The sequence below is a fragment of the Littorina saxatilis genome, linkage group LG9, assembly GCF_037325665.1.
Source record: "Littorina saxatilis isolate snail1 linkage group LG9, US_GU_Lsax_2.0, whole genome shotgun sequence".
In the NCBI taxonomy this organism is placed as follows: Eukaryota; Metazoa; Mollusca; class Gastropoda; order Littorinimorpha; family Littorinidae; genus Littorina; species Littorina saxatilis.
In genome coordinates, this window is record NC_090253.1 from 41,614,247 (window position 1) to 41,634,142 (window position 19,896).

General features: G+C 47.0%; 1 protein-coding gene across 7 annotated transcripts in view; it reads left to right on the plus strand.

Annotated features, from left to right (window-relative positions):
- Positions 1-19,896, plus strand: part of LOC138976110 (helicase domino-like) — a 122,982-nt gene that overhangs the window by 71,165 nt on the left and 31,921 nt on the right. For all 7 annotated transcript variants that reach the window (XM_070348930.1, XM_070348933.1, XM_070348932.1 and 4 more), the window contains 15 exons: positions 877-1,013; positions 1,680-1,866; positions 4,917-5,120; positions 5,635-5,832; positions 6,547-6,754; positions 7,701-7,817; positions 8,074-8,220; positions 8,627-8,967; positions 9,496-9,812; positions 10,020-10,222; positions 10,645-10,814; positions 11,592-11,788; positions 12,210-12,324; positions 12,822-13,037; positions 13,927-14,109. In XM_070348930.1, the coding sequence (XP_070205031.1) occupies positions 877-1,013; positions 1,680-1,866; positions 4,917-5,120; positions 5,635-5,832; positions 6,547-6,754; positions 7,701-7,817; positions 8,074-8,220; positions 8,627-8,967; positions 9,496-9,812; positions 10,020-10,222; positions 10,645-10,814; positions 11,592-11,788; positions 12,210-12,324; positions 12,822-13,037; positions 13,927-14,109 (2,940 nt within the window). The remainder of the gene's footprint in view (positions 1-876; positions 1,014-1,679; positions 1,867-4,916; positions 5,121-5,634; positions 5,833-6,546; positions 6,755-7,700; positions 7,818-8,073; positions 8,221-8,626; positions 8,968-9,495; positions 9,813-10,019; positions 10,223-10,644; positions 10,815-11,591; positions 11,789-12,209; positions 12,325-12,821; positions 13,038-13,926; positions 14,110-19,896) is intronic.

A 19,896-nucleotide genomic window follows, 5' to 3' on the forward strand; every position in this document is an offset into this window, starting at 1 on the left:
GCTGGAAACATAGATAATCTTCTGCATTCCAAACGGTCTAAACCAGTATGCATCATTCCCATACTGGTTTAGGAGCGACAGGGGAGACAACTACCGGGCACTCTTTTGCACTGAAGAACGGGAAAGGAACATCACATGGCCACGGAAAATGTCTGCAAGAAAACGTGGCAGCAGTGCTCGCGAGCATGAAACCGAAACGGATAAAGAGTCTCCTCAAGAAAAAAACCGAAACTATCACGAAAAAGAAGCTGTATTTGCACAAATATCGGCCAGAGTACCACAAGCTATTTCCGTGTATTGTGCCCTCAAATCAAGGGGAGAAGTACGCCTTCTGCACTCACTGCGGTTCGGACTTCAAAATCTGCCATGGAGGCAAAAATGATGTACAACGTCAAATTTTCTTCTGCATCTGTGCTGGATTCTTCTGTTTTTTACTGAGTGATCTTCTGTCAAGGTAAAATGCGGGTAAACAGGTCTGCTATAGTCACTGGACAGCAGCTCCTGACACATGCCCTGCATCTAGCTAGAGATCATAACACTTTGATAGTCAGGTTACATACCACACACTTCAGGTGGTGGTAGTGTAAGTCTGTTTTTTTGTGCTGGGTGTTTTGTGAACCTGTATCAAAAAATCATGAAGAACAGCTTCTCGAAGAAAACTTTCACAGCCACCAGTCAAACAACGTTATTTCCTCTCGGAGCAGCTGTTGTACACAGTCTAAAGTCGGTAGGGCTGACCGGTTGATGATGTTCTTTTGGCTATCTTCACAGTTTAAAGCTGGTTATTATGAACACTGAAGAAATGTAGTAAACAAATTTGTGTCATGGTTCCATCTTGCGTTTTGTGATGATTATAATGGTTGGTGCTTGTTGCAGGTCTTGCGTCCATTCCTGCTGAGACGTCTGAAGAACGAGGTGGAGAAACAGATGCCCAAGAAGTTTGAACACGTCGTGATGTGTAAACTGTCCAAGCGACAGCGCTTCCTCTATGATGACTTCATGGCACAGGCAAAGTAAAGAGTTTTTTGGTGTGTGTGTGTGTGGCACAGAAATATGCATGGGTGTCTTCAGGGGCCCAAAGAATTTTGTTGAATTGTTAAATTTGCTAAACGTGGTGATAAGGATATGCTTGCTTACTAATAAATCTGCTCTTCTTGCGCTAGGTGTTTAGTAGACCCCTTGGATGCGTGACTTGTACAACCGTCTGTTATGTGGGTTACAACAGAACTTTTTTTCTAGCTGGTCATTGAAATAAAGGTGAGGGATGGGATCGAGGTATGAAAGCGCATGAATAGCAAAAGACAGAGCAGACTTTAGTGTTAACACCACCTGGGCAAGGGCTTCTCTGTCAGTGAGTTGATCCATAATCAATGGAGGTGAGAGCAACACCAAGTTTTAATCCCAGCTTCTCTGTCTGTTGAGATGACTGATTCATGTCTTGGTCACAAACATTCTTCAGTCTGAAGTAACTTTGGTTGTGCGTTAGTACCATTTCTGTGTGTTCTGCACATTTGTTGTACAACTGTTGGTAATGTGGGTAACTTGTAATGTGGGTAACTTGTAATGTGGGTTACAACATATTTATTTTGTTCTTGCTGGTTCCTAATGACAGTAATGAAGAACTGAAGTATAGAAATGACTGTCAGCAACCATAACTCATGAGGCTGTGTGTTGACCAGGACAAGGGAGACGCTGGCGTCGGGTCACTACATGAGCGTCATCAACATCCTGATGCAGCTGCGAAAAGTGTGCAACCACCCCAACCTGTTCGACCCCCGCCCCGTGGTGTCCCCCTTCAGCTTGGGTGGTCTGGTCTACAACACTGCCTCCCTCGCCACCAAGGCCTTGCACAAAGACCCACTGGAGGTGAGTTGGACACTGCCTTGTTTGAAAGCAGCTTAATGTTATATACGGTACCTAGGGACATGCAGGCGTAGTTGTGCATGCCACGGTCCATGGTTGAAACGGCTCAAAACAGATATGTGCTTCCCCTGAAAACGGCGTATGGCTGCCTGAATGGCGGGGTAAAAACTGTCATACACGTAAGAACCCACTCGTGCGAAAAAGAGTGAACGTGGGAGTTTCAGCCCATGAACAAAGAAGATATGTACATGTACACACAGACACACACAGGGACAAGCAGGCAAAGGTATGCATGGGTGAGGGAATTCAAATCTACCACACGTGCATCAACCTCACAAAAGCATGGATGGAATATATATGTGTTGTAACAAGAGACACAGGCAGAATGACAAACTCAGAGAGAGAGGGGAGGGGAATATGCAGGTGCATGAGTAGCAAAAAGACAGCAAAGACAAGAGTGTAAACACCACCTGGGCAAGGGCTTCTCTGATGTCCGTGAGTTGATCCATAATCAATGGAGGTGAGAGCAACACCAAGTTTTAATCCCAGCTTCTCTGTCTGTTGAGATGACTGATTCATGTCTTGGTCACAAACATTCATCAGATTGAACTTAAGTGTTCTGCAGATGTTATCTCAAGAATGAGACCATGCCATGCGATATGGTTGTGGTGATGCAGTGTAGTCAGGCCTCCCCACCGACACTCTAGATAGAAGGTCCGGGGACCCCCAATTTGTATTTTAGGGGTCCAAGAGAAACTTAAAAACTTCCTGCACTTTAGAGGGTCCAGAGACCAGGATGGTTTGGAAGTTTTGTGAGACTTTGTTTGGCTTCGGCTACCAGTAAAAGTAACGGTTGAGTTTTGGCTTTTGCTGCCAGTAAAAGTAACAGTTGAGCTTTGGCTTTTGCTGCCAGTAAAAGTAACAGTTGAGCTTTGGCTTTTGCTGCCAGTAAAAGTAACAGTTGAGCTTTGGCTTTTGCTGCCAGTAAAAGTAACAGTTGAGCTTCAGCTTTTGCTGCCAGTAAAAGTGTAACAGTTAAGCTTTGGCTTTTGCTGCCAGTAAAACACCACCTGGGCAAGGGCTTCTGTTTTCCGTGAGTTGATCCATAATCAAAGGAGGTGAAACCAACACCAAGTTTTAATCCCAGCTTCTCTGTCTGTTGAGATGACTGATTCATGCCTTGGTCACAAACATTCATCAGGTTGAACTTAAAGGCGAAGGAATTTTTCTGCGAGTACGAAGATTTGATTAATGACCTCCAGACGCGCAACTGACACTCACACCCTCTATCCAACAAGTGTCTGGAACTGTTTAGATAAGCAGTAGTATGGTGGTATCTCTGATTACTGGACCGAGAAAAAAGGGGAAGTCACTGTTTCGTTCACTTTCCGTGTCTTCCTGTGAAATTGGAGACGGCCTGTAAATTAGCCTGTGGGCATAGGGAAGCTGGGTGTTGATAACTATTGATAACAGACTTGGAGGAACGAGTCGCTGTAGCACATAGCAGACATTCTTTCAAAACTGCGGCTTTAAGTGTTCTGCAGATGTTATCTCAAGAATGAGACCATGCCATGCGATATGGTTGTGGTGATGCAGTGTAGTCAGGCCTCCCCACCGACACTCTAGATACGTCTGGGGACCCCCAATTTGTATTTTAGGGGTCCAAGAGAAACTTAAAAACTTCCTGCACTTTCGAGGGTCCAGAGACTAGGATGGTTTGGAATTTTTGTGAGACTTTGTTTGGCTTCGGCTACCAGTAAAAGTAACAGTTGAGCTTCGGCTTTTGCTGCCAGTAAAAGTAACAGTTGAGCTTCAGCTTTTGCTGCCAGTAAAAGTGTAACAGTTAAGCTTTTGCTTTTGCTGCCAGTAAAACACCACCTGGGCAAGGGCTTCTCTGTTTTCCGTGAGTTGATCCATAATCAAAGGAGGTGAAACCAACACCAAGTTTTAATCCCAGCTTCTCTGTCTGTTGAGATGATTGATTCATGTCTTGGTCACAAACATTCATCAGGTTGAACTTAAGTGTTCTGCAGATGTTATCTCAAGAATGAGACCATGCCATGCGATATGGTTGTGGTGATGCAGTGTAGTCAGGCCTCCCCACCGACACTCTAGATAGAAGGTCCGGGGACCCCCAATTTGTATTTTAGGGGTCCAAGAGAAACTTAAGAACTTCCTGAACTTTAGAAGGTCCAAAGACCAGGACGGTTGGGAAGTTTTGTGAGACTGGCTTCGGCTACCAGTAAAAGTAACAGTTGAGTTGAGCTTTGCCTTCGGCTGCCAGTAAAAGTGTAACAGTTAAGCTTTGGCTTTTGCTGCCGGTAAAAGTGCAACATTGAGGTTTTGGCTTTTGCTGCCAGTAAAAGTGTAACAGTTGAGCTTTGGCTTTTGCTGCCGGTAAAACACCACCTGGGCAAGGGCTTCTCTGATGTCCGTGAGTTGATCCATAATCAAAGGAGGTGAAAGCAACACCAAGTTTTAATCCCAGCTTCTCGTCTGTTGAGATGACTGATTCATGTCTTGGTCACAAACATTCATCAGGCCGAGGTTACAAGTCTTTGTGTGTGCATCTGTCTCTTATAAGCACATTGAACCTGGAGAATCTACAGGGTAGAACAAATGTAGTGCTATTGTACTGCTGATTGGTAGCATGAAGTAGCAGTGGTGCTGCTCATAAGTACTTGGCTGGTGACGAATTTGGCAGTTCTTTGATCTCTCTCTCTCTCTCTCTCTCTCTCTCTCTCTCTCTCTCTCTCTCTCTCTCTCTCTCTCTCTCTCTCTCTCTCTCTCTCTCTCTCTCTCTCTCTCTCTCTCACACACACGCGCACACACGCACACACACACACACACACACACACACACACACACACACACACACACACACACACCCACCCACCCACTAGACTCGCTTCCTTTTCTGTGATAGGGAGGTCTGGATCAGACAGGAAGTGCAAGTAGAACTTCAGAATGAGTGATGCATGATTTTACTTCTAAATTTGTGTGTGGCTGTATAACAGTAGTCCTACATGACAATTTATTGACTGTGTGTGCAGGAGGTGGACATGAGGATGCTGTTTCCCAACCTGGCGGAGATGGAGCGAGACCTGCCGGCGTTTGTTGCTCACCGCGTCAAGCAGCTCAAGACGCCCAACAGGCTGATAGAGGAGGTGGACACCCTGCCTGAGCCTCCCCCGAGACTGCCCCCCGGTCAGCTCAAACCTGTTGTCTTCCGCAGCGTCTCCCCAGCTCTCGCACAGGTTGGTCACGTAAAACCTGCACCATGTGCTACTTTCTGAGTTTTGATACAACTTGAGAGTAAATGACTTTACAGAGAATGTGTACAGTATGGAAATTGTAATTTTCTTTATGATTGCATTATGAGGTAGCGTTTAATTTAGTTAGGATAAATAACTTCTGCACACCACTTCTTTGTTGTATTTTTGGTGGCAATTAAATGATAGCATGATACAGCATTTGAGTTTTGACTAGTCTAGAGCCCCATGATTGTGGCCTTACAGTTCAGCAGTTCATGAATTAAGTACTGTTCTTCTACATGTGTGACAAAGTTAGGTATGCAGAAGGAATAATGAAGTACTGTTCTTGATTTACAAAGTTAGGTATGCAGAAGGAATAAGAGGTGCTTGGTTCAGTTGCAGTTGCGTTATGGTCTGGAAGCAAGGGAACTGTGTTTGATGCGAGAGATGTTTTCACACACACACATTTAGAAATAAAGCGCAGCACAAAAATGGAAATGTTTGTGTACCATTGCAGACCCCTGGGCGTGCGTCCCCCTTGTCTCCAGTACGCGCTGGTTCCCCTGTGGAGTTGCTGAAGGCGGCCCAGGCACCCAGGACTGTGTCACCTGCCATTGTCAAGACTGGGGTTGTCGCTCAGCCCTCTCTGCTCACCGCCACCTCCACCCCTCTCCCTGCTGCCACTGTCTCCCCTGCCATCCCTACATTCACTCAGGTGAGTCGGGGAAAACGTTTGTATCACTTTTACTGTGAATGACAGTAAATGCTTAAGCCTTCTTTCTGATTGTTAACAATTTTGTATTTAGGGGAGGTGATCTTTGCAAAATTGGAGTACATTTTGCGTTTTTTGTGTGCCGTGCTCATCTTGCCCAGACCACTGAGCATAAAGAGATAGTTTTGCATAAACAGACGCAAATCACTCGACAATAGGTAGATACGCATTGGGGGTGAGGGAGGGGGTGTGAGCAGCAGACAATAGGGATATGAAAGAACATGGACAGCAAAAGACAGAGCAGAGACAAGAGTGTTAACACCACCTGGGCAAGGGCTTCTCTGATATCAGTGAGTTGATCCATAATCAAAGGAGGTGAGAGCAACACCAAGTTTTAATCCCAGTTTCTCTGTCTGTTGAGATGACTGATTCATGTCTTGGTTACATACATTCATCTGTCCGAGGTTACAGGTCTTTGTGTGTCAAGGTCTGGGTTGAAACATTTTTGGCTTTAGCTTTTCATAAATATTTTGTGAGAAATAAGCCAGCGTTGAAAGGATATGTCAGCGTAAAGCAGCAGGTGATAAGGTAGCATGAAGTAGAGGCACATCTCATGAGTACTTCCCTTTTAAGTCAAGTTTTTCAGACAGTTAAGCACAATACATGTTGTACAGTTTCCATGTCTTCATCTTCTATAATTTTTAGAAACTTGTGCAGGTTCGAACCCCAAGCGGGCAGACATTACTGCTGACCAGCCAACCTCGCAGCAGCAGTGGGGGCCCAGCGTTGATGCTGTCGTCCGGGGGAACGCTTGTGACCGCCACCAGTGCCAGCATTACAGCGGCGGCTGCCTCCACGGTCCTGACGTCAGTCACCCCGACACAGCCCACACTGCAGGCCAAGGTTCTACCTCAGCAAGTCACAGGTCAGTGGGGCCCTCGCCTAGACAAGTTTTAGCTAAATGGATGGAGAAAAGATTGGTGAATAGACAATAACTAGATCTGCTTTGGGAGGGGGAGGGGGGGGGGGGGAGGTGTTGACAGCAGACGATAGGGATATGAAAGAACATGGACAGCTAAAGACAGAGCAGAGACAAGAGTGTTAACACCACCTGGGCAAGGGCTTCTCTGATATCAGTGAGTTGATCCATCACCAAGTTTTAATCCCAGCTTCTCTGTCTGTTGAGATGACTGATTCATGTCTTGGTCACACAAATTCATTTGTCTGAATTTTTGTTTAACCCCACATGCATGCATGGTAGTACTGAGTTGATGCTTAGGTCCCAAGGCTTCAATCGGTGTTATAAAAGTACAGTACTTTCGGGACTATAAGGCGCACCTTTTTATCCTCAATTTTAACCCCTGCGCCCTATTGACCGGTATCGCCTTGTGTATGGCTAAAGAAGAGAGCACATGTACCCACATTGCTATACAAAGAAACACAACACTCCGTCTCTTAGTGATAAGCATGTTTCTGCTATGACCCTGGCAAAGTATCCTCTCAGACATCAAAGGGTGCGGTCTCATACATTGACCCATGGTTGGAGAGTCGGTGTCTGTAAACTATAGCAGGCAGTTAGTCAAGGCTGTAAAGTATGTGTCGTTGACCTGAGGTCACAAGGCCAACCGGCTATTACATTGCAGTTCCTTTGATCTCACCGCGCATGGGGAGCAAAGCTATTTCCACTCTGTATTCTTCCTTTGACGTGCGGCCAATATACCAGATTTATTTCATTTTAACCTTAAAAGTTGGGGTTACAACGAAGCGCCTTTATAGTCCTGATAAGAGTGTATCGGCTCATGACCCATGGTACAATAAAGATGTTCCTTGATGGCTGCTTTGAACTGACCTAACTTGTGTTGTTGGAACAGTGGCAACGTCCAGTGGCGGGTCAGTGCTGTCCTCTCAGCCCATCACAGTGCAGATCCAGCAGACGGAGCAAGGAACGCGGCTCATGATTCCCACAGGGCAGCTCTCACAGCTACCAGGTCAGTTGTGCCAGTCTTGACGTCGCTGCTCGGGCTTGAACACTGTCTTAGTTTCATGTCAGGACTTTCCTTGTTGTTTCTTGTCATAGCACTTGGCTCATTTAAAGAGTTTATTGTGCACCAGAATGATCTGTTTTAAATATTTGCTAAAAGTGACAAGTGCTTTTTTTGGTTATTATGTTGGCGGCTTTTCCCAATCTGCTTCTCAACATATTCATTCCAAGTGTTAACGATTGCCTCGCTTTTCCATGTGCAGCCAGCCTGTTCCAGATCGTTCAGACGTCAACGGGGCAGCAACTGATCGCGACTTCCAACCCTGCCTCCATGGCCGCTGCACAGATGTCCTCGGTGCTAACTGTACAGGCTGCTGCTAACGCCGTCACCACCACATCCTCAAGCACAGGTGTGTCACAGTAGCAATAGTTTCACCTTTTGAGCTTCCACGAGTCGCCAGAGTAGAAGGAAATAGTTGGCTTAGAATGGTTTGAGGGATGCAATGAGCAAAGGTTTTGTCTTCAGGATGGAGCATAAATGACTCCGTTGGCCTAGTTGTGCTCAGACGTCTTAGCCACAAGTAAACTTGGCATGACAAAGGGAGGATGAATTAGGTGATCGAATTCATGACTGACCCTACCAAAATTTAAATGGTTGTTGGTGTTGGTAGGGAAAAGTGTTGATAAGGAACACTATTTTGCTTGCTGAGTGCATCAATCTTGGTGCACCAGTGATTTCTTTCTTTAACTCTGAATGTTTAGGTGAGGCTAAGTGTATGAGTGTGTGTCTTACCAAGTGTTGATGGTTGATTTCAGTGAACGGACCGTCAGCACCAACCACAGTGGCAGCAACGTCCAGCATGGCCCTAGTGACAACAGCCGTCACTCAGCTGAAAACTGTGCCCTCCCTCTCCACTGTGGCATCTTCATCCCCATCAACAGTATCCTCTTCCACTGCAGTATCATCGTCAAGTGGCAGCAAACCAGTGATGCGTGTGTCCCCCATGGTGGCCGCGTCGTCATCGTCAAGTGGTTTGACTGTCAGCACAGCTATGTCTATGCCATCAGCGTCGGTCATCAGCAGTGTTGTGTCCACTCTCAAGTCCCTCGTGTCGCCCAAGGTTGTGCCGCCTGTGAAGAAGTCTGAAATGTACTTGGTGAGTTTCACTTGCTGTCTCTGTGGAATTACATATTTCTGTTAAAATAAAAGGGGGTGGGGGGTGCTGACTTGAATGGCTTGTATTACAAGGTGGTGGTTGCATTGAGGGGGTGGGAGTTTTGGTTAGGCCCAAATTGCATGTAGTCATCGTCCGCCCGATCGCCAGGGGCGAGTAAAACTTCCTCCGGGCTAGTAAAAACCGGTTGGCCGGTGAAAGTTCTGACAAGACCCCAAGTTGAAAAGCCTATTCATCGCTGATGGCAGGCTGGTTTTCTATCACACCACTGCTGTTTCGTGTATATCAGACATTCATATGTGTAATGTGTGGTAGGCTTCTGTAACGGACTAGTGAAATTGATGGCGGGCTAGTACATTTCTTGAAGTTACCAGCTGGCGAAGTTAATTTGTCCAGATTTGGCCATCCCTGGAAAGCTTATCTTTCAGTGGTGAATTTTGCAGATGACTGTTTGATTTGAAGGTTTTGGTTTTGAGGTTTATCTGCACCGTCAATTATCACTCTGTGCAGGAGTCCATTCACGAAAGGAGGCGAGTGCGGCGGGTGGAAAAGCTGAAGCGACTGGCTCGCGTCAACTCCCACCACTGTTCCCTCACTCCTGTGTACGGCCCTGACCTGGTGCAAGCGTTGACCTTCACCTCTGACCTGGGGGCGCAGAAGAGCGACAAACACCACTGGCTGTGTGCAGGCTACACCAACTGTCAGTGCGCTCTGTCGGTCCACAACAAGAACTTGCCGCGCTACTACTGGCACGAAACCTCTCGCCTGTCCAACCTCATTCGCACACCTGACCAGTTGCTCGTTGAACTCAAGGATGTGCTGGACAGGTCAGTCTTTGTGTTTTCGGTACATCTTGGACATTCTTTCCTCTCACAGCCTTAGAAGCTATTTTCATGTTTGTATGTTTTGTATGCCTGGTAAATGGCGTTATATCTGTGCCAGGGTTGCTTTCATTGTTTTCATAAAGGATTTTGTTGTCTGTGTCAGGATTACTCCGACCATTTCAATAAATGAGTTTATTATTTGTTCATCAGGTTTGCCCTGACCGTTCCAACTGTGATATCTCCTGGCATTCAGCTGAGGGTGGGTCACCCCGACCCGTCTGAGGTTGTACAGGACAAGCGACTGGTGCAAGATATGCGTCAGGAGCTGCGGCCGCTCTTCACCAGGCTCAACCGGGTCCACATGAAGATGTCCATCAATTTCCCTGAGCTGCGCCTCATTCAGTACGACTGTGGTCAGTACCATGGGGCAGCCCACTTCTTTCTTGCTTACTTTTACTACCTTTTCTCTTTCTGGATTGATGTCAGGTGTGTGTGTTGGTGATCAGAAAGTTGTGTATGACAATTTGTTCAGAGAGGTGATAGATGTATACATTCCAGTGGGTTTTCAGATTAGATTTTACTGCAACTCTCAAACTGCTAATTCATGCAGAAAAAGAAAGTGTATGGAAGAGATGCTTGAACATTCTTGTGGTCTTTGAGAAAATAAGGCGATTTAGTGAGAGAAAAAACCTGCAGAACTCATAAATTAACAGTTTTGAAGAAACATGAGATTATTCAAATCCTATGAATAACAGAAATAGTTAAAAATAAAAAAAAGAGAACAAGAGCATAAATTACTGCACAGAACTGTGAAGTGTGGATGGTATGATTGCAGGCAAGCTACAGACGCTGGACGTGTTGCTACGGCAACTGAAGACCGGTGCTCACCGCGTGCTGATCTTCACCCAGATGACCAAGATGCTGGACGTGCTGGAGGCGTTCCTCAATTACCACGGTCACCGCTACCTCAGGCTGGACGGCACCACCAAGGTTGAACAGAGACAGGTAGGTGTCGCACAGATAGTACATGTAGTTACCTACTCCCACCAACCCCGCTATTGACTTAATAGCTTCGAATTGAAACTGGGGAATCTGGTCATGGGCACATGCGCGGAGAGGTACTACCTGACAAGGGGAGACTACTCCCTTAATGGTATACTGACGGAAATTAGAGTTAGCAACCTTGTTTACATCTGGTAACCAGGGACGCTTCTCAATCTAGCACTCGTAAGTAAGGTAACTCCTATTGGTTAAATTCAGTAATTTTACTTGTAAAAAATTTTTTTTAGCCGGTTGAGATTAAGGTGCGTAGAAAGTCTTTCTGAAGCCTATTTCACCTGTAGTAGTAGAGACAATATTGTTCTGTTCCTATTTACATTTGTAAATAGTGTAAAGAGCATTGACTTGGACTTCTGCTGGTCTCGATGATGCTCTATATTCAAATGATGATGAACACGACGGGCGGACTGATCTCATGATGTTTGTCGTTCTTTTATCTGATGACATAGCAACAGTTATGAGATTGAGCTGAATTACTCTTTACTAGGCCTGCAGGACCTGAGTAAAATCAACCATGAATGCAAAGACATATAAAATAACATCGTTTTTTCGATATCAGAACCATCAAGTCTCCACACACATGCACATGTAAACAAATGCACACATATCCTTCCCCACAAGCCCTGTAAAGAAAGCCAAGTAAACAGATGAAGTACAGTGTTTGGATCTGTCATATTGCAAAGAATCGAACAATTCCTCAAGTAAGACCTGTTCTCTGTTCAGGCGCTGATGGATCGCTTCAACGCAGACAAGCGCATCTTCTGCTTTATCCTGTCGACGCGGTCTGGTGGCATCGGTGTCAACCTGACTGGAGCCGATACTGTCGTCTTCTACGACAGCGACTGGAACCCCACCATGGATGCTCAAGCACAAGACAGGTGTCACCGAATCGGGCAGACCAGGGACGTCCATATATACAGGTAAGTCACAGGGTCTTTTTGTGAGTCATCAGTTTGTCACTTTTTTTAAAGTTATCATTCATCGTTCAGTGTTCCCTCACGGTTTCTGTGTTATTTTCTGTGCACAGCTGTTGGCTTGGGTGGCTGAGGAGGTATCTTGGAGCAGACGCTTGTAAATAGTGTAAACAGCATTGACAAGACTTCTGCTGCTCTCAATTATGCTCTGTATTCAAATGATGATGAACACGACGGGCGGACTGATCTCATGATGTTTGTCGTTCTTTTATCTGATGACATAGCAACAGTTGTGAGACTCTGAGCTGAATTACTCTTGAGTTAGCAAATTTTGTGAAATGCATTCTTGATGAAACCATTTCTGTGTTTACCTTGGTGAGTGATGTGAACTTGTTACAAATACTCAGTATTTCCTGTGTGTGTTCAGATTGATAAGCCAGATGACAGTGGAAGAGAACATCCTGAAGAAAGCCAACCAGAAACGCCTGCTGGGCGACCTGGCCATTGAGGGCGGAAACTTCACCACAGCATTCTTTAAAGAGGTCAGTGGCAATGCTACACAGCAGTTTATTCCTGCATATCATTTAAATCTCCTGTGTTGAGTGAAAATGACCGCTCTTAACTTTCTGCTGATGTGAATTTTCATTATACAGATAAGATATGAATGTACGTGGTTACCAAGTGCGTTAAAGGTGTCTGTGAGGTATTGGGTCCTATTTGACTATTTACTTGCCCACAGCCTTTGTGATCATCTTGGAAGTAGATTGGATGACAGTGTTGTATGTTCTCAAATGATGATTACACGACGGGCGGACTGATCTCATGATGTTTGTCGTTTTTGATCTGATGACAGTTACAAGAAGACTATGTTCTAGATTTATTGTTCTATTATTATGTTAGAATTTATATGTATTCGATGTTGAAATAGTGTACGGTTATTCATTAGAACACAGAACTATTCTGTAGTTTGCACTTGATCAGTTTTGTTTATTATTATTATAGACTTACTTTATTGACGGGGATTTTTCTGTGTTGACAGCAAACAATCAAAGACCTGTTTGCCGCGCCGTCTGGCCTGAAGGCGCTCGCCGAGCAGAAGCGACTGAGAGAGGAGGAGCGCACGAGGGAGAAGGAGGGGCAGAAAACTCCAAGCCCTCCGGCAGCGGAGGAAGAGACACCAGCCCCCACCCCCTCCACCAGCAAGAAACCCCCTGGCAAGGAGAAAGAAGCCAACATCATGGCTGCCTTCGAGCAGGTCAGTCTTGAACGTGAACAAGCATTCATTTTATCATGTAGGATCAAGTTTGGTTGGCAGGTGTCCTGTGTGGGTTTTCATTCACACATGCACATGCCTGAAAGTGGCGAGTATTTTACCCGCCGTGGCGAGTACAAACATGTAACTGGCATGTAAAAATGTTCATCTACTCGCCAAATGCGAGTAAAGTGCTGAAACAAATTGTTGGTTTGGCTAGTAACATTTGCTCTCTGGCTAGTAAATTTTCAGAATCACTAGCCAAAGGTGAGTACACATATTGGTTGACTTTCAGCGCTGGTACAGTGAGAGAAAATAAGACGGTACTAACAAGATTAAACAAGTAAAACCAGCCAGTGCATCTGTTGACAACAGACCTCACTTGGAGGGGTGCCGTTAGCATGTGTAAGTTGACTACTGGAGAAATCATGGGTCAGATCTATGATTTTACACTAGAGCCTGTGGTGATATAGGGATGGTGTTGTTTCTGTTCAGATGATGATAAAAACGACGGGCGGACTGATGTCGTGATGTTTGTCTTTTTACCTGATGAAAACAAGTGTTCTTAGGTGCCTGGTGTGCATTACCATTTTTGTGCAAGATATTCTGCTGCAAGTCACGAGGATTTTCACCTTTCTGTGTCAATTTGTGATACCGGCTGATTTTTTGTGTGCATACTTCTGAATGTAAAGCCCCCAGCTCCGTGTTAATCATTTTTGATACCAAAAACAAAATGCAGAAGTATAGTGAACTTGAAAGTTGATCATTGACTTGTCACCCTCGGGCTCTGTTTATTTGTCTTTCCCTACTTTTTGTGTTGAAACATTCCAAATAAGAAATAAAAGTACAACCCAGTTGAGCTAATATTTCTTCTGTAACTCTTCCCCCACAGGCTCTGTGCAAGGCAGAGGATGAAAGCGACGCGATGGCTGCCATCCAGGTGAAGGCGGAACAGAAGGCGGAGCTAGCAGAGTTCGACGAAAACATTCCGTGGGACGAGCGTGAAGCAGAGGCCAGGAAGGAAGAGGAGGACATGTCTCGCACTGAGATGGAGCTGGCCATGCTAGACAAAGAGGTGGGGGAAAAATTTTCATACTTTTGTCGCTTGTATTTCCTTTAAATAAATCCCTGCGCCTTGAATATGTGCGCGATATAAATTGCATAAAATAAAAAAAATAAATAAATCCCTGCGCTTAGAACTGTACCCACGGAATACGCGCGATATAAGCCTCATATTGATTGATTGATTGATTTACCATGTTCAGCTTTTTTTTGTTTTTAGTTGTCAGTCTTGCGCCTTGAAGCACCTCTGGCCTGTTGCTGGATACAGAAATGAAACATGGAATGGTAGTGCCAGAAACGGTGACAATCCATCTTCATTTGGGCATTTGAAACTTGGCAAGATGATTTTGGAAGTGTTTATCAGACCTGTTTACCCTCCCGGATTGTCCGGAATTATTACGGATTTGGGGTCGTAATTCCGGTATTACGGAAATCTACCGAAAATTCCGGAAATTCTGGTCGAGAGAACCTTTTTCGTGCGCGAAAATTCGAAGTCGAAATTGTGGTAGTCACCAGGACTGTGATTTCAAGGCTGACCGGAACAGCCTTGTCTGCGCATGTGCGCAGCAAGGTATTTGTCGGAATCCGCGCGGTTTTGTGATCGACATTGGTCCGAAGTGTAAGGCCGATCTCTGTGGGGACGAAATGCCAACCAAAAAAGCGAAAGTTGTACAGAAATGTCGGCAAATACTATCAAGTCAAGTGGCGGTGTCTGGCGAAATCTAAGAAGAGCGAATCACATGTATTTTGGTGATCGAACTCATTGAGATCAGTGCAACAACAAAGCTAGTCAGTCACGAGTCACGTCGCGGCACGTGTCCCTAGGTTAGACGCAGCATTAGTTTAACAAAATGCAGTACACAAATGAACACATGGAAACAACAAAAACATGAGCCTGCTTCGCATCGAGTTTATTTGACCGAGGTCTCTACTTCGACAGAATCTCTCAGACCTGCGAACCGATCTCTCGCTACGGTCAGTCGCACCAGAGACATAGATGTAGGTCTATGGTTGCGCTCATCAGTGACTTGCGCTGTTGCCGAAATTCAAGTCTTTCTGAGTCTAAAACTGATCTCCATTAATATTTCTCCAATATAGCAAAGATCACAGTTCTTTGCATCAAAAACCTTAAAAGAAAATGTTTAAATGAAATAAACGAATCGGTCCTCTAAATTTAAAGGTAGCTTCTGGAGAGTGTTATTATGACTGGTTTTAATGCAGGATGACCAGGATGTCTGATAAGACAGAATGTAAGGTGGTGTGTTTTGTTCACATGCATCTTGACTGTAAATAGTCCAGGGGCGGATTGGGGGGGGGGGGGGGGTGTTACTGGGGCCCCCCCCCCCTTCCCCCCGCCGGCTGTCAAAAAAAAAAAAAATTCTGTCTTTGAAAAAAACCAAAAACTTTTTTGTCTGTAAATTGTGTGTTGTTGTTGGGAGCAGATATTAATGAAGATAAATTGTCAGTTGATCATGTTTCAAATCAAGGATAAGCCACATTGTTTATAAAATAGCTACAGTTCTTCAGTTGTACCAGACCCCCCAAGCCCTGGACCCCAGGTTGTATCCCCCCCCCTCTCTGGCTTTCTTGCTCCGCCCCTGCCGAATACATTTTTTTTTTAACTTGCATTATTATATATTGGGTGTCGTTGTGGGTTTGTGTGTGTGAGCTTCTGTGTGTGTAGTACAATACTGTTAACCATGGTTATCATCAATTTAATATCATATTCTTACTCCGAATCACATTAGCATTGAGTCACCTGAGATGCTTATCACTGAAAAACGCTTACCCGGCTAAAGAATTTAAAGGGAAGCAACCCCATCACCAAAACGAAAGTGAAAGTAGCTTTGGTAATGGGCCAGTACACCGGGAGTTACCTCCCATACGGGTGTATGCCACGTCACTTCCTCTAGGAACACGTGCCTATTATCATACGTCTTTTTCACCTCGGAGAGGACGGTTCACTTTTTGACGCTCTGTGGCTGACCTTGTGTGTTTGAGTGACACCCGCCGGCCACGTTACCCAGCTTGTCTGCTCGCCTTGCCTACAGTTTGGTGAGCTCGTTCCCGTTTGTTGTTGGTTGTTTGCGCTGTTTCGTTACTGTACGTTGTCCGTTTTTTACGGACTTGTGTGTCAGTGACTTGCGTGTTTCGCCATTTTGTTGTGTGAGTTAGTTAGCTAACTCGTGTGACTTTGCTAGTAGCTCTGCGTGCCCTCTTTCTGTTTGGGCAAGTGTAGCTTTAGTATTTTGTTGACGCGTAAGCGTGTGTGTTTACTGTGTTTTCAGTCGTTTTGACTTACGTTTCAGTAAATCTTTTTACTTTGCCACGTGTTGTTGACGTTTGTGTCAGTGTCTTGCGTGTCGCCATTGTGTTGTGTGAGTTAGTTTTCTAGCTCGTGTGACTTTGTTTGTAGCTCTCCGTGCCTCTGCTTGTGGGGCAAGTTTAGCTATAGTATTTTGTTAACGCATCAGTGCGTGTGTTTACTGAATTTTCCAGTCGTTTAGACTTATGTTTCAGTAAATTTTTTCGCGTTGCCACGTGTTGTTGTCAACATGTCTGATTCAGACAAGCGCCGTGGCAAGTCGGACCCCAAGGGGAAAATTAAGGCTAAGTCTTCCTCTTCCAAAGCAACGTTACTTGTTACAGACCAAGAGCGTAACACTTTGTTGGCTGTACCAATTTCGGCGCCTAGCGCTGTTACTACTTCTGCTTCTTTTGCGGCGCCTAGCGCTACTGTTACTTCTGCACCTGTCTCTACATCGGAGACTTCGTCTTCTTTGTTAGCACCTGGACAAGGTGCGTTGGTTTCCTCTCTGTTAAAGTCACTGGTTCCAGAAATCCGCAGCTTGGTGCAGGCAGAATTTCAGCGTTCCGTCGCCAGCAGTTCGGCGTTTCCGGCATCTGGCAGTGACGTCCGGGCATTGGCTTCCGTGTCTTTGTCCTCCACTTCCGGCTTGGAGCAGCGTCCTCCCTCTTCAGCGTCGGTTGGTAAGCAGAGCTGGTCCGATAGCCCTCGTGAGGCGCCTGGACGTTCTCCTTCGGGGGACAGCTCTTTCGCATCGGGTCACGACCGATACCTTGCTGATCTTTCATTTCCGGCGATAACCTACGAGGCCCCGGACTTGTTCGAACAGCGGCGGCAGTCGGTTTCGACTGCCGCATTTCCGGCACTTGCCGGAAGTGATGATCCGTCCGCTCCGGCACGCTACGGCGGTCGCGGCAGGATGGAGTATTCACTGACTTCCGGTCCTTCCGGATCGCGAAGTCAACCAGTGCAGTCTTCACTTCCGCATTTTGCGGTTCCGTTGACTACACTTCCGGTTTCGGCCGGAAACGCTTCTTCCTCTTCTGGTGGTTCCTTCCGGATACCAGATAGTGGATTACAGCGTGCGCCTTCCGGCTTTCAAGCGCCTAGGCTTGAGCAGGCATCACTCCACTCAGTCGGGGGAGTGACGTCAGCTCATCCAGCTCCGGTTTTTGCGGATGGTCGTCCTGCTTACCCTTTACCTTCACAGGGTTTTGGGCGGCAGGATGACGTTAGTGCTCAGGCTTTTCCGGTTTCCGGTTTGCCAGGGCATGCTTCTGCTTCCGGAACTGGTGACTTCGGTCATGGTTCCACGTGTGACTATTCTGATGCTCCATCAGTGGTCAGCGAGGAGTCGCGGGGCGTGTTTCCGTCGAAGCTCAAGTCTGTTCTTGACGTCGCGGCGGAAGTAACGTCTCGTTATTTTCCTGAAGGGGTGGTGGCTGCGGACTCTTCCGCATCATTCGTTCCTTCTGCCATGGCGGACTTCCGGCCGGCACAGGAGGATGTTTCTTCCTTCCGGTTCGCCGAGTCTCCGTCAGTGGCTTACCAACTTTCGCATTCACTGGTTCGTCCAGCACATGCGGGGAGTGGTATTCGGCCAGTGCCTGTTCCGTTACTGCTTCCTTTTGGTCCAGTTCCGGAATCAGCTCAGCAGTGGGTGGCTTCAGCTGCCCAAGCCTCTTCCTTCGTGCCTACGGCCAATAGGAAGCTTGGCATGCCCAATCAGAGCCAGAATTGGCTGGCGTCTTTTGCACTCCCTAGGGCTACCCTTCCGGTTTCCCGGGAATTGCTGCCTCTTCTGACTAAACCGATCAAGCGTGATTCGGTTTTGCCGGTTTCCGAGGCTTCCCTCCTCTCTGCTGAGGAGGTTGGACGTCGGCAGATCGAACTGTCCTCCATTGCGGAGACTCTCGTTCGGGCTCTGTCTCGGGCATTGACCGATTCGCTAGTTCCTTTCACTCTCAGTGAAGAACAGAATGCGGACGATGTCTCTGCGCTTTTGACCGCATTGGCCAAGGTCAATGAGGAACAATTGCGTCTTTCCTCCCTGCAGTACACCCAAGCGGTACTCTGCAGGAGGGATCTCTTCCTCTCGCAGTCCCAATTCACGGAGCTGGCTACTAGGGAGACCTTGAGAGTCTCCCCGGTCTCAGAGGAGTCTCTCTTCTGTCCGCTGGCACTGGATGCCAGACAGAAGGAGATTCAGTCAAACAAGGACAGTCAGTTCCTTGACTACACTCTGAAGGGGGTGAAACAGTCTCAGCCTTCTAAACAGAAGCAGGCTCAGACATCGTCTAACCCCAAGCCAGCTCAGAAGCGGCAGGCTTCGCCGGCCGCTCGTGGTGGGAAGAAGAGGACGGCATCGGGGAGGGGGCGTGGCGGCTCTGGAAGTAAGCCACACCCCCAATGAAGCGCTCCCGATCTCACCTCCCTCCCGCCCTCCACCTTGGTGATGGCGGGAGGCCCCTCCCGGGCACTTTCTCGTTGGATGTCGGTAGTAGACAGCCAATGGATTGTGGGAGTGGTGAGTTCGGGCTTCCGTCTACTCTGGCGGGAGGAAAAGGCGCCTCTTACCCGAGTGCCTCCGCGGTTCAAGCCCCCCTTCTCGCAGGAAGCACGTTCCGTCTTGCAGTCGGAAATTGCCTCCCTGGAGCAGAAGGGCGCGGTGGAGAGAGTTCGGGTCCACAGCTCCCTGGGATTTTACGGGCGTCTGGTCGCTGTTCCCAAAGCATCAGGAGGATGGCGTCCCGTGTTGGATTTATCTCTCCTCAATACTTTCTTGAGGGAGATAAAATTCAAGATGGAGACGCCAGCCTCTGTCCGAGACTCTCTCCGCCCAGGAGACTGGGTGACCTCGATCGATCTCACGGACGCATACTTTCACATTCTTATGCATCCGACCGACCGGAAATGGCTTCGTTTCCGGTGGGGAGATCAGATCTACCAGTTTCGCGCACTCCCTTTCGGGCTGTCTCTCGCACCGTGGATTTTCACCATGGTGGTGAGACAGGTCTGTGCACTGGTGAGGTCCCAGGGTATCCGTCTGCGGGCTTATCTGGACGACTGGCTCATCATGAACCAGTCCCAGAACGGCTGTTCGCAGGATACCCTGACGGTTCTTCGAGAATCCAACTGGTTGGGGTTCTCGATCAACCGGGTAAAGTCGGAGCTGACCCCGTCACAGACATTCACTTATCTGGGGATGTCTTTCGACACGGTCGCTTGGACTGTCCAGCCTTCTCAGAGAAGGGTGGACAAGCTCCAAGCTCAGATTCGCTCCACTTTACCTCTCCTGATGGCTTCCATCCGCTCGCTCGCCTCCATCTTGGGGCAGATGGAGTCTATGGCTCTTCTGGTTTCACTGGGCCGGGTCCACAAATGTCCGCTTCAGTTCGCGCTGAAGCCGTTTGTGGACTCTCCTCTGGTGGACTGGGACGCCCTCATCCCTTTGCAGGGATGGTTCCAGTCTGCGACCCTTCCGTGGTTGCA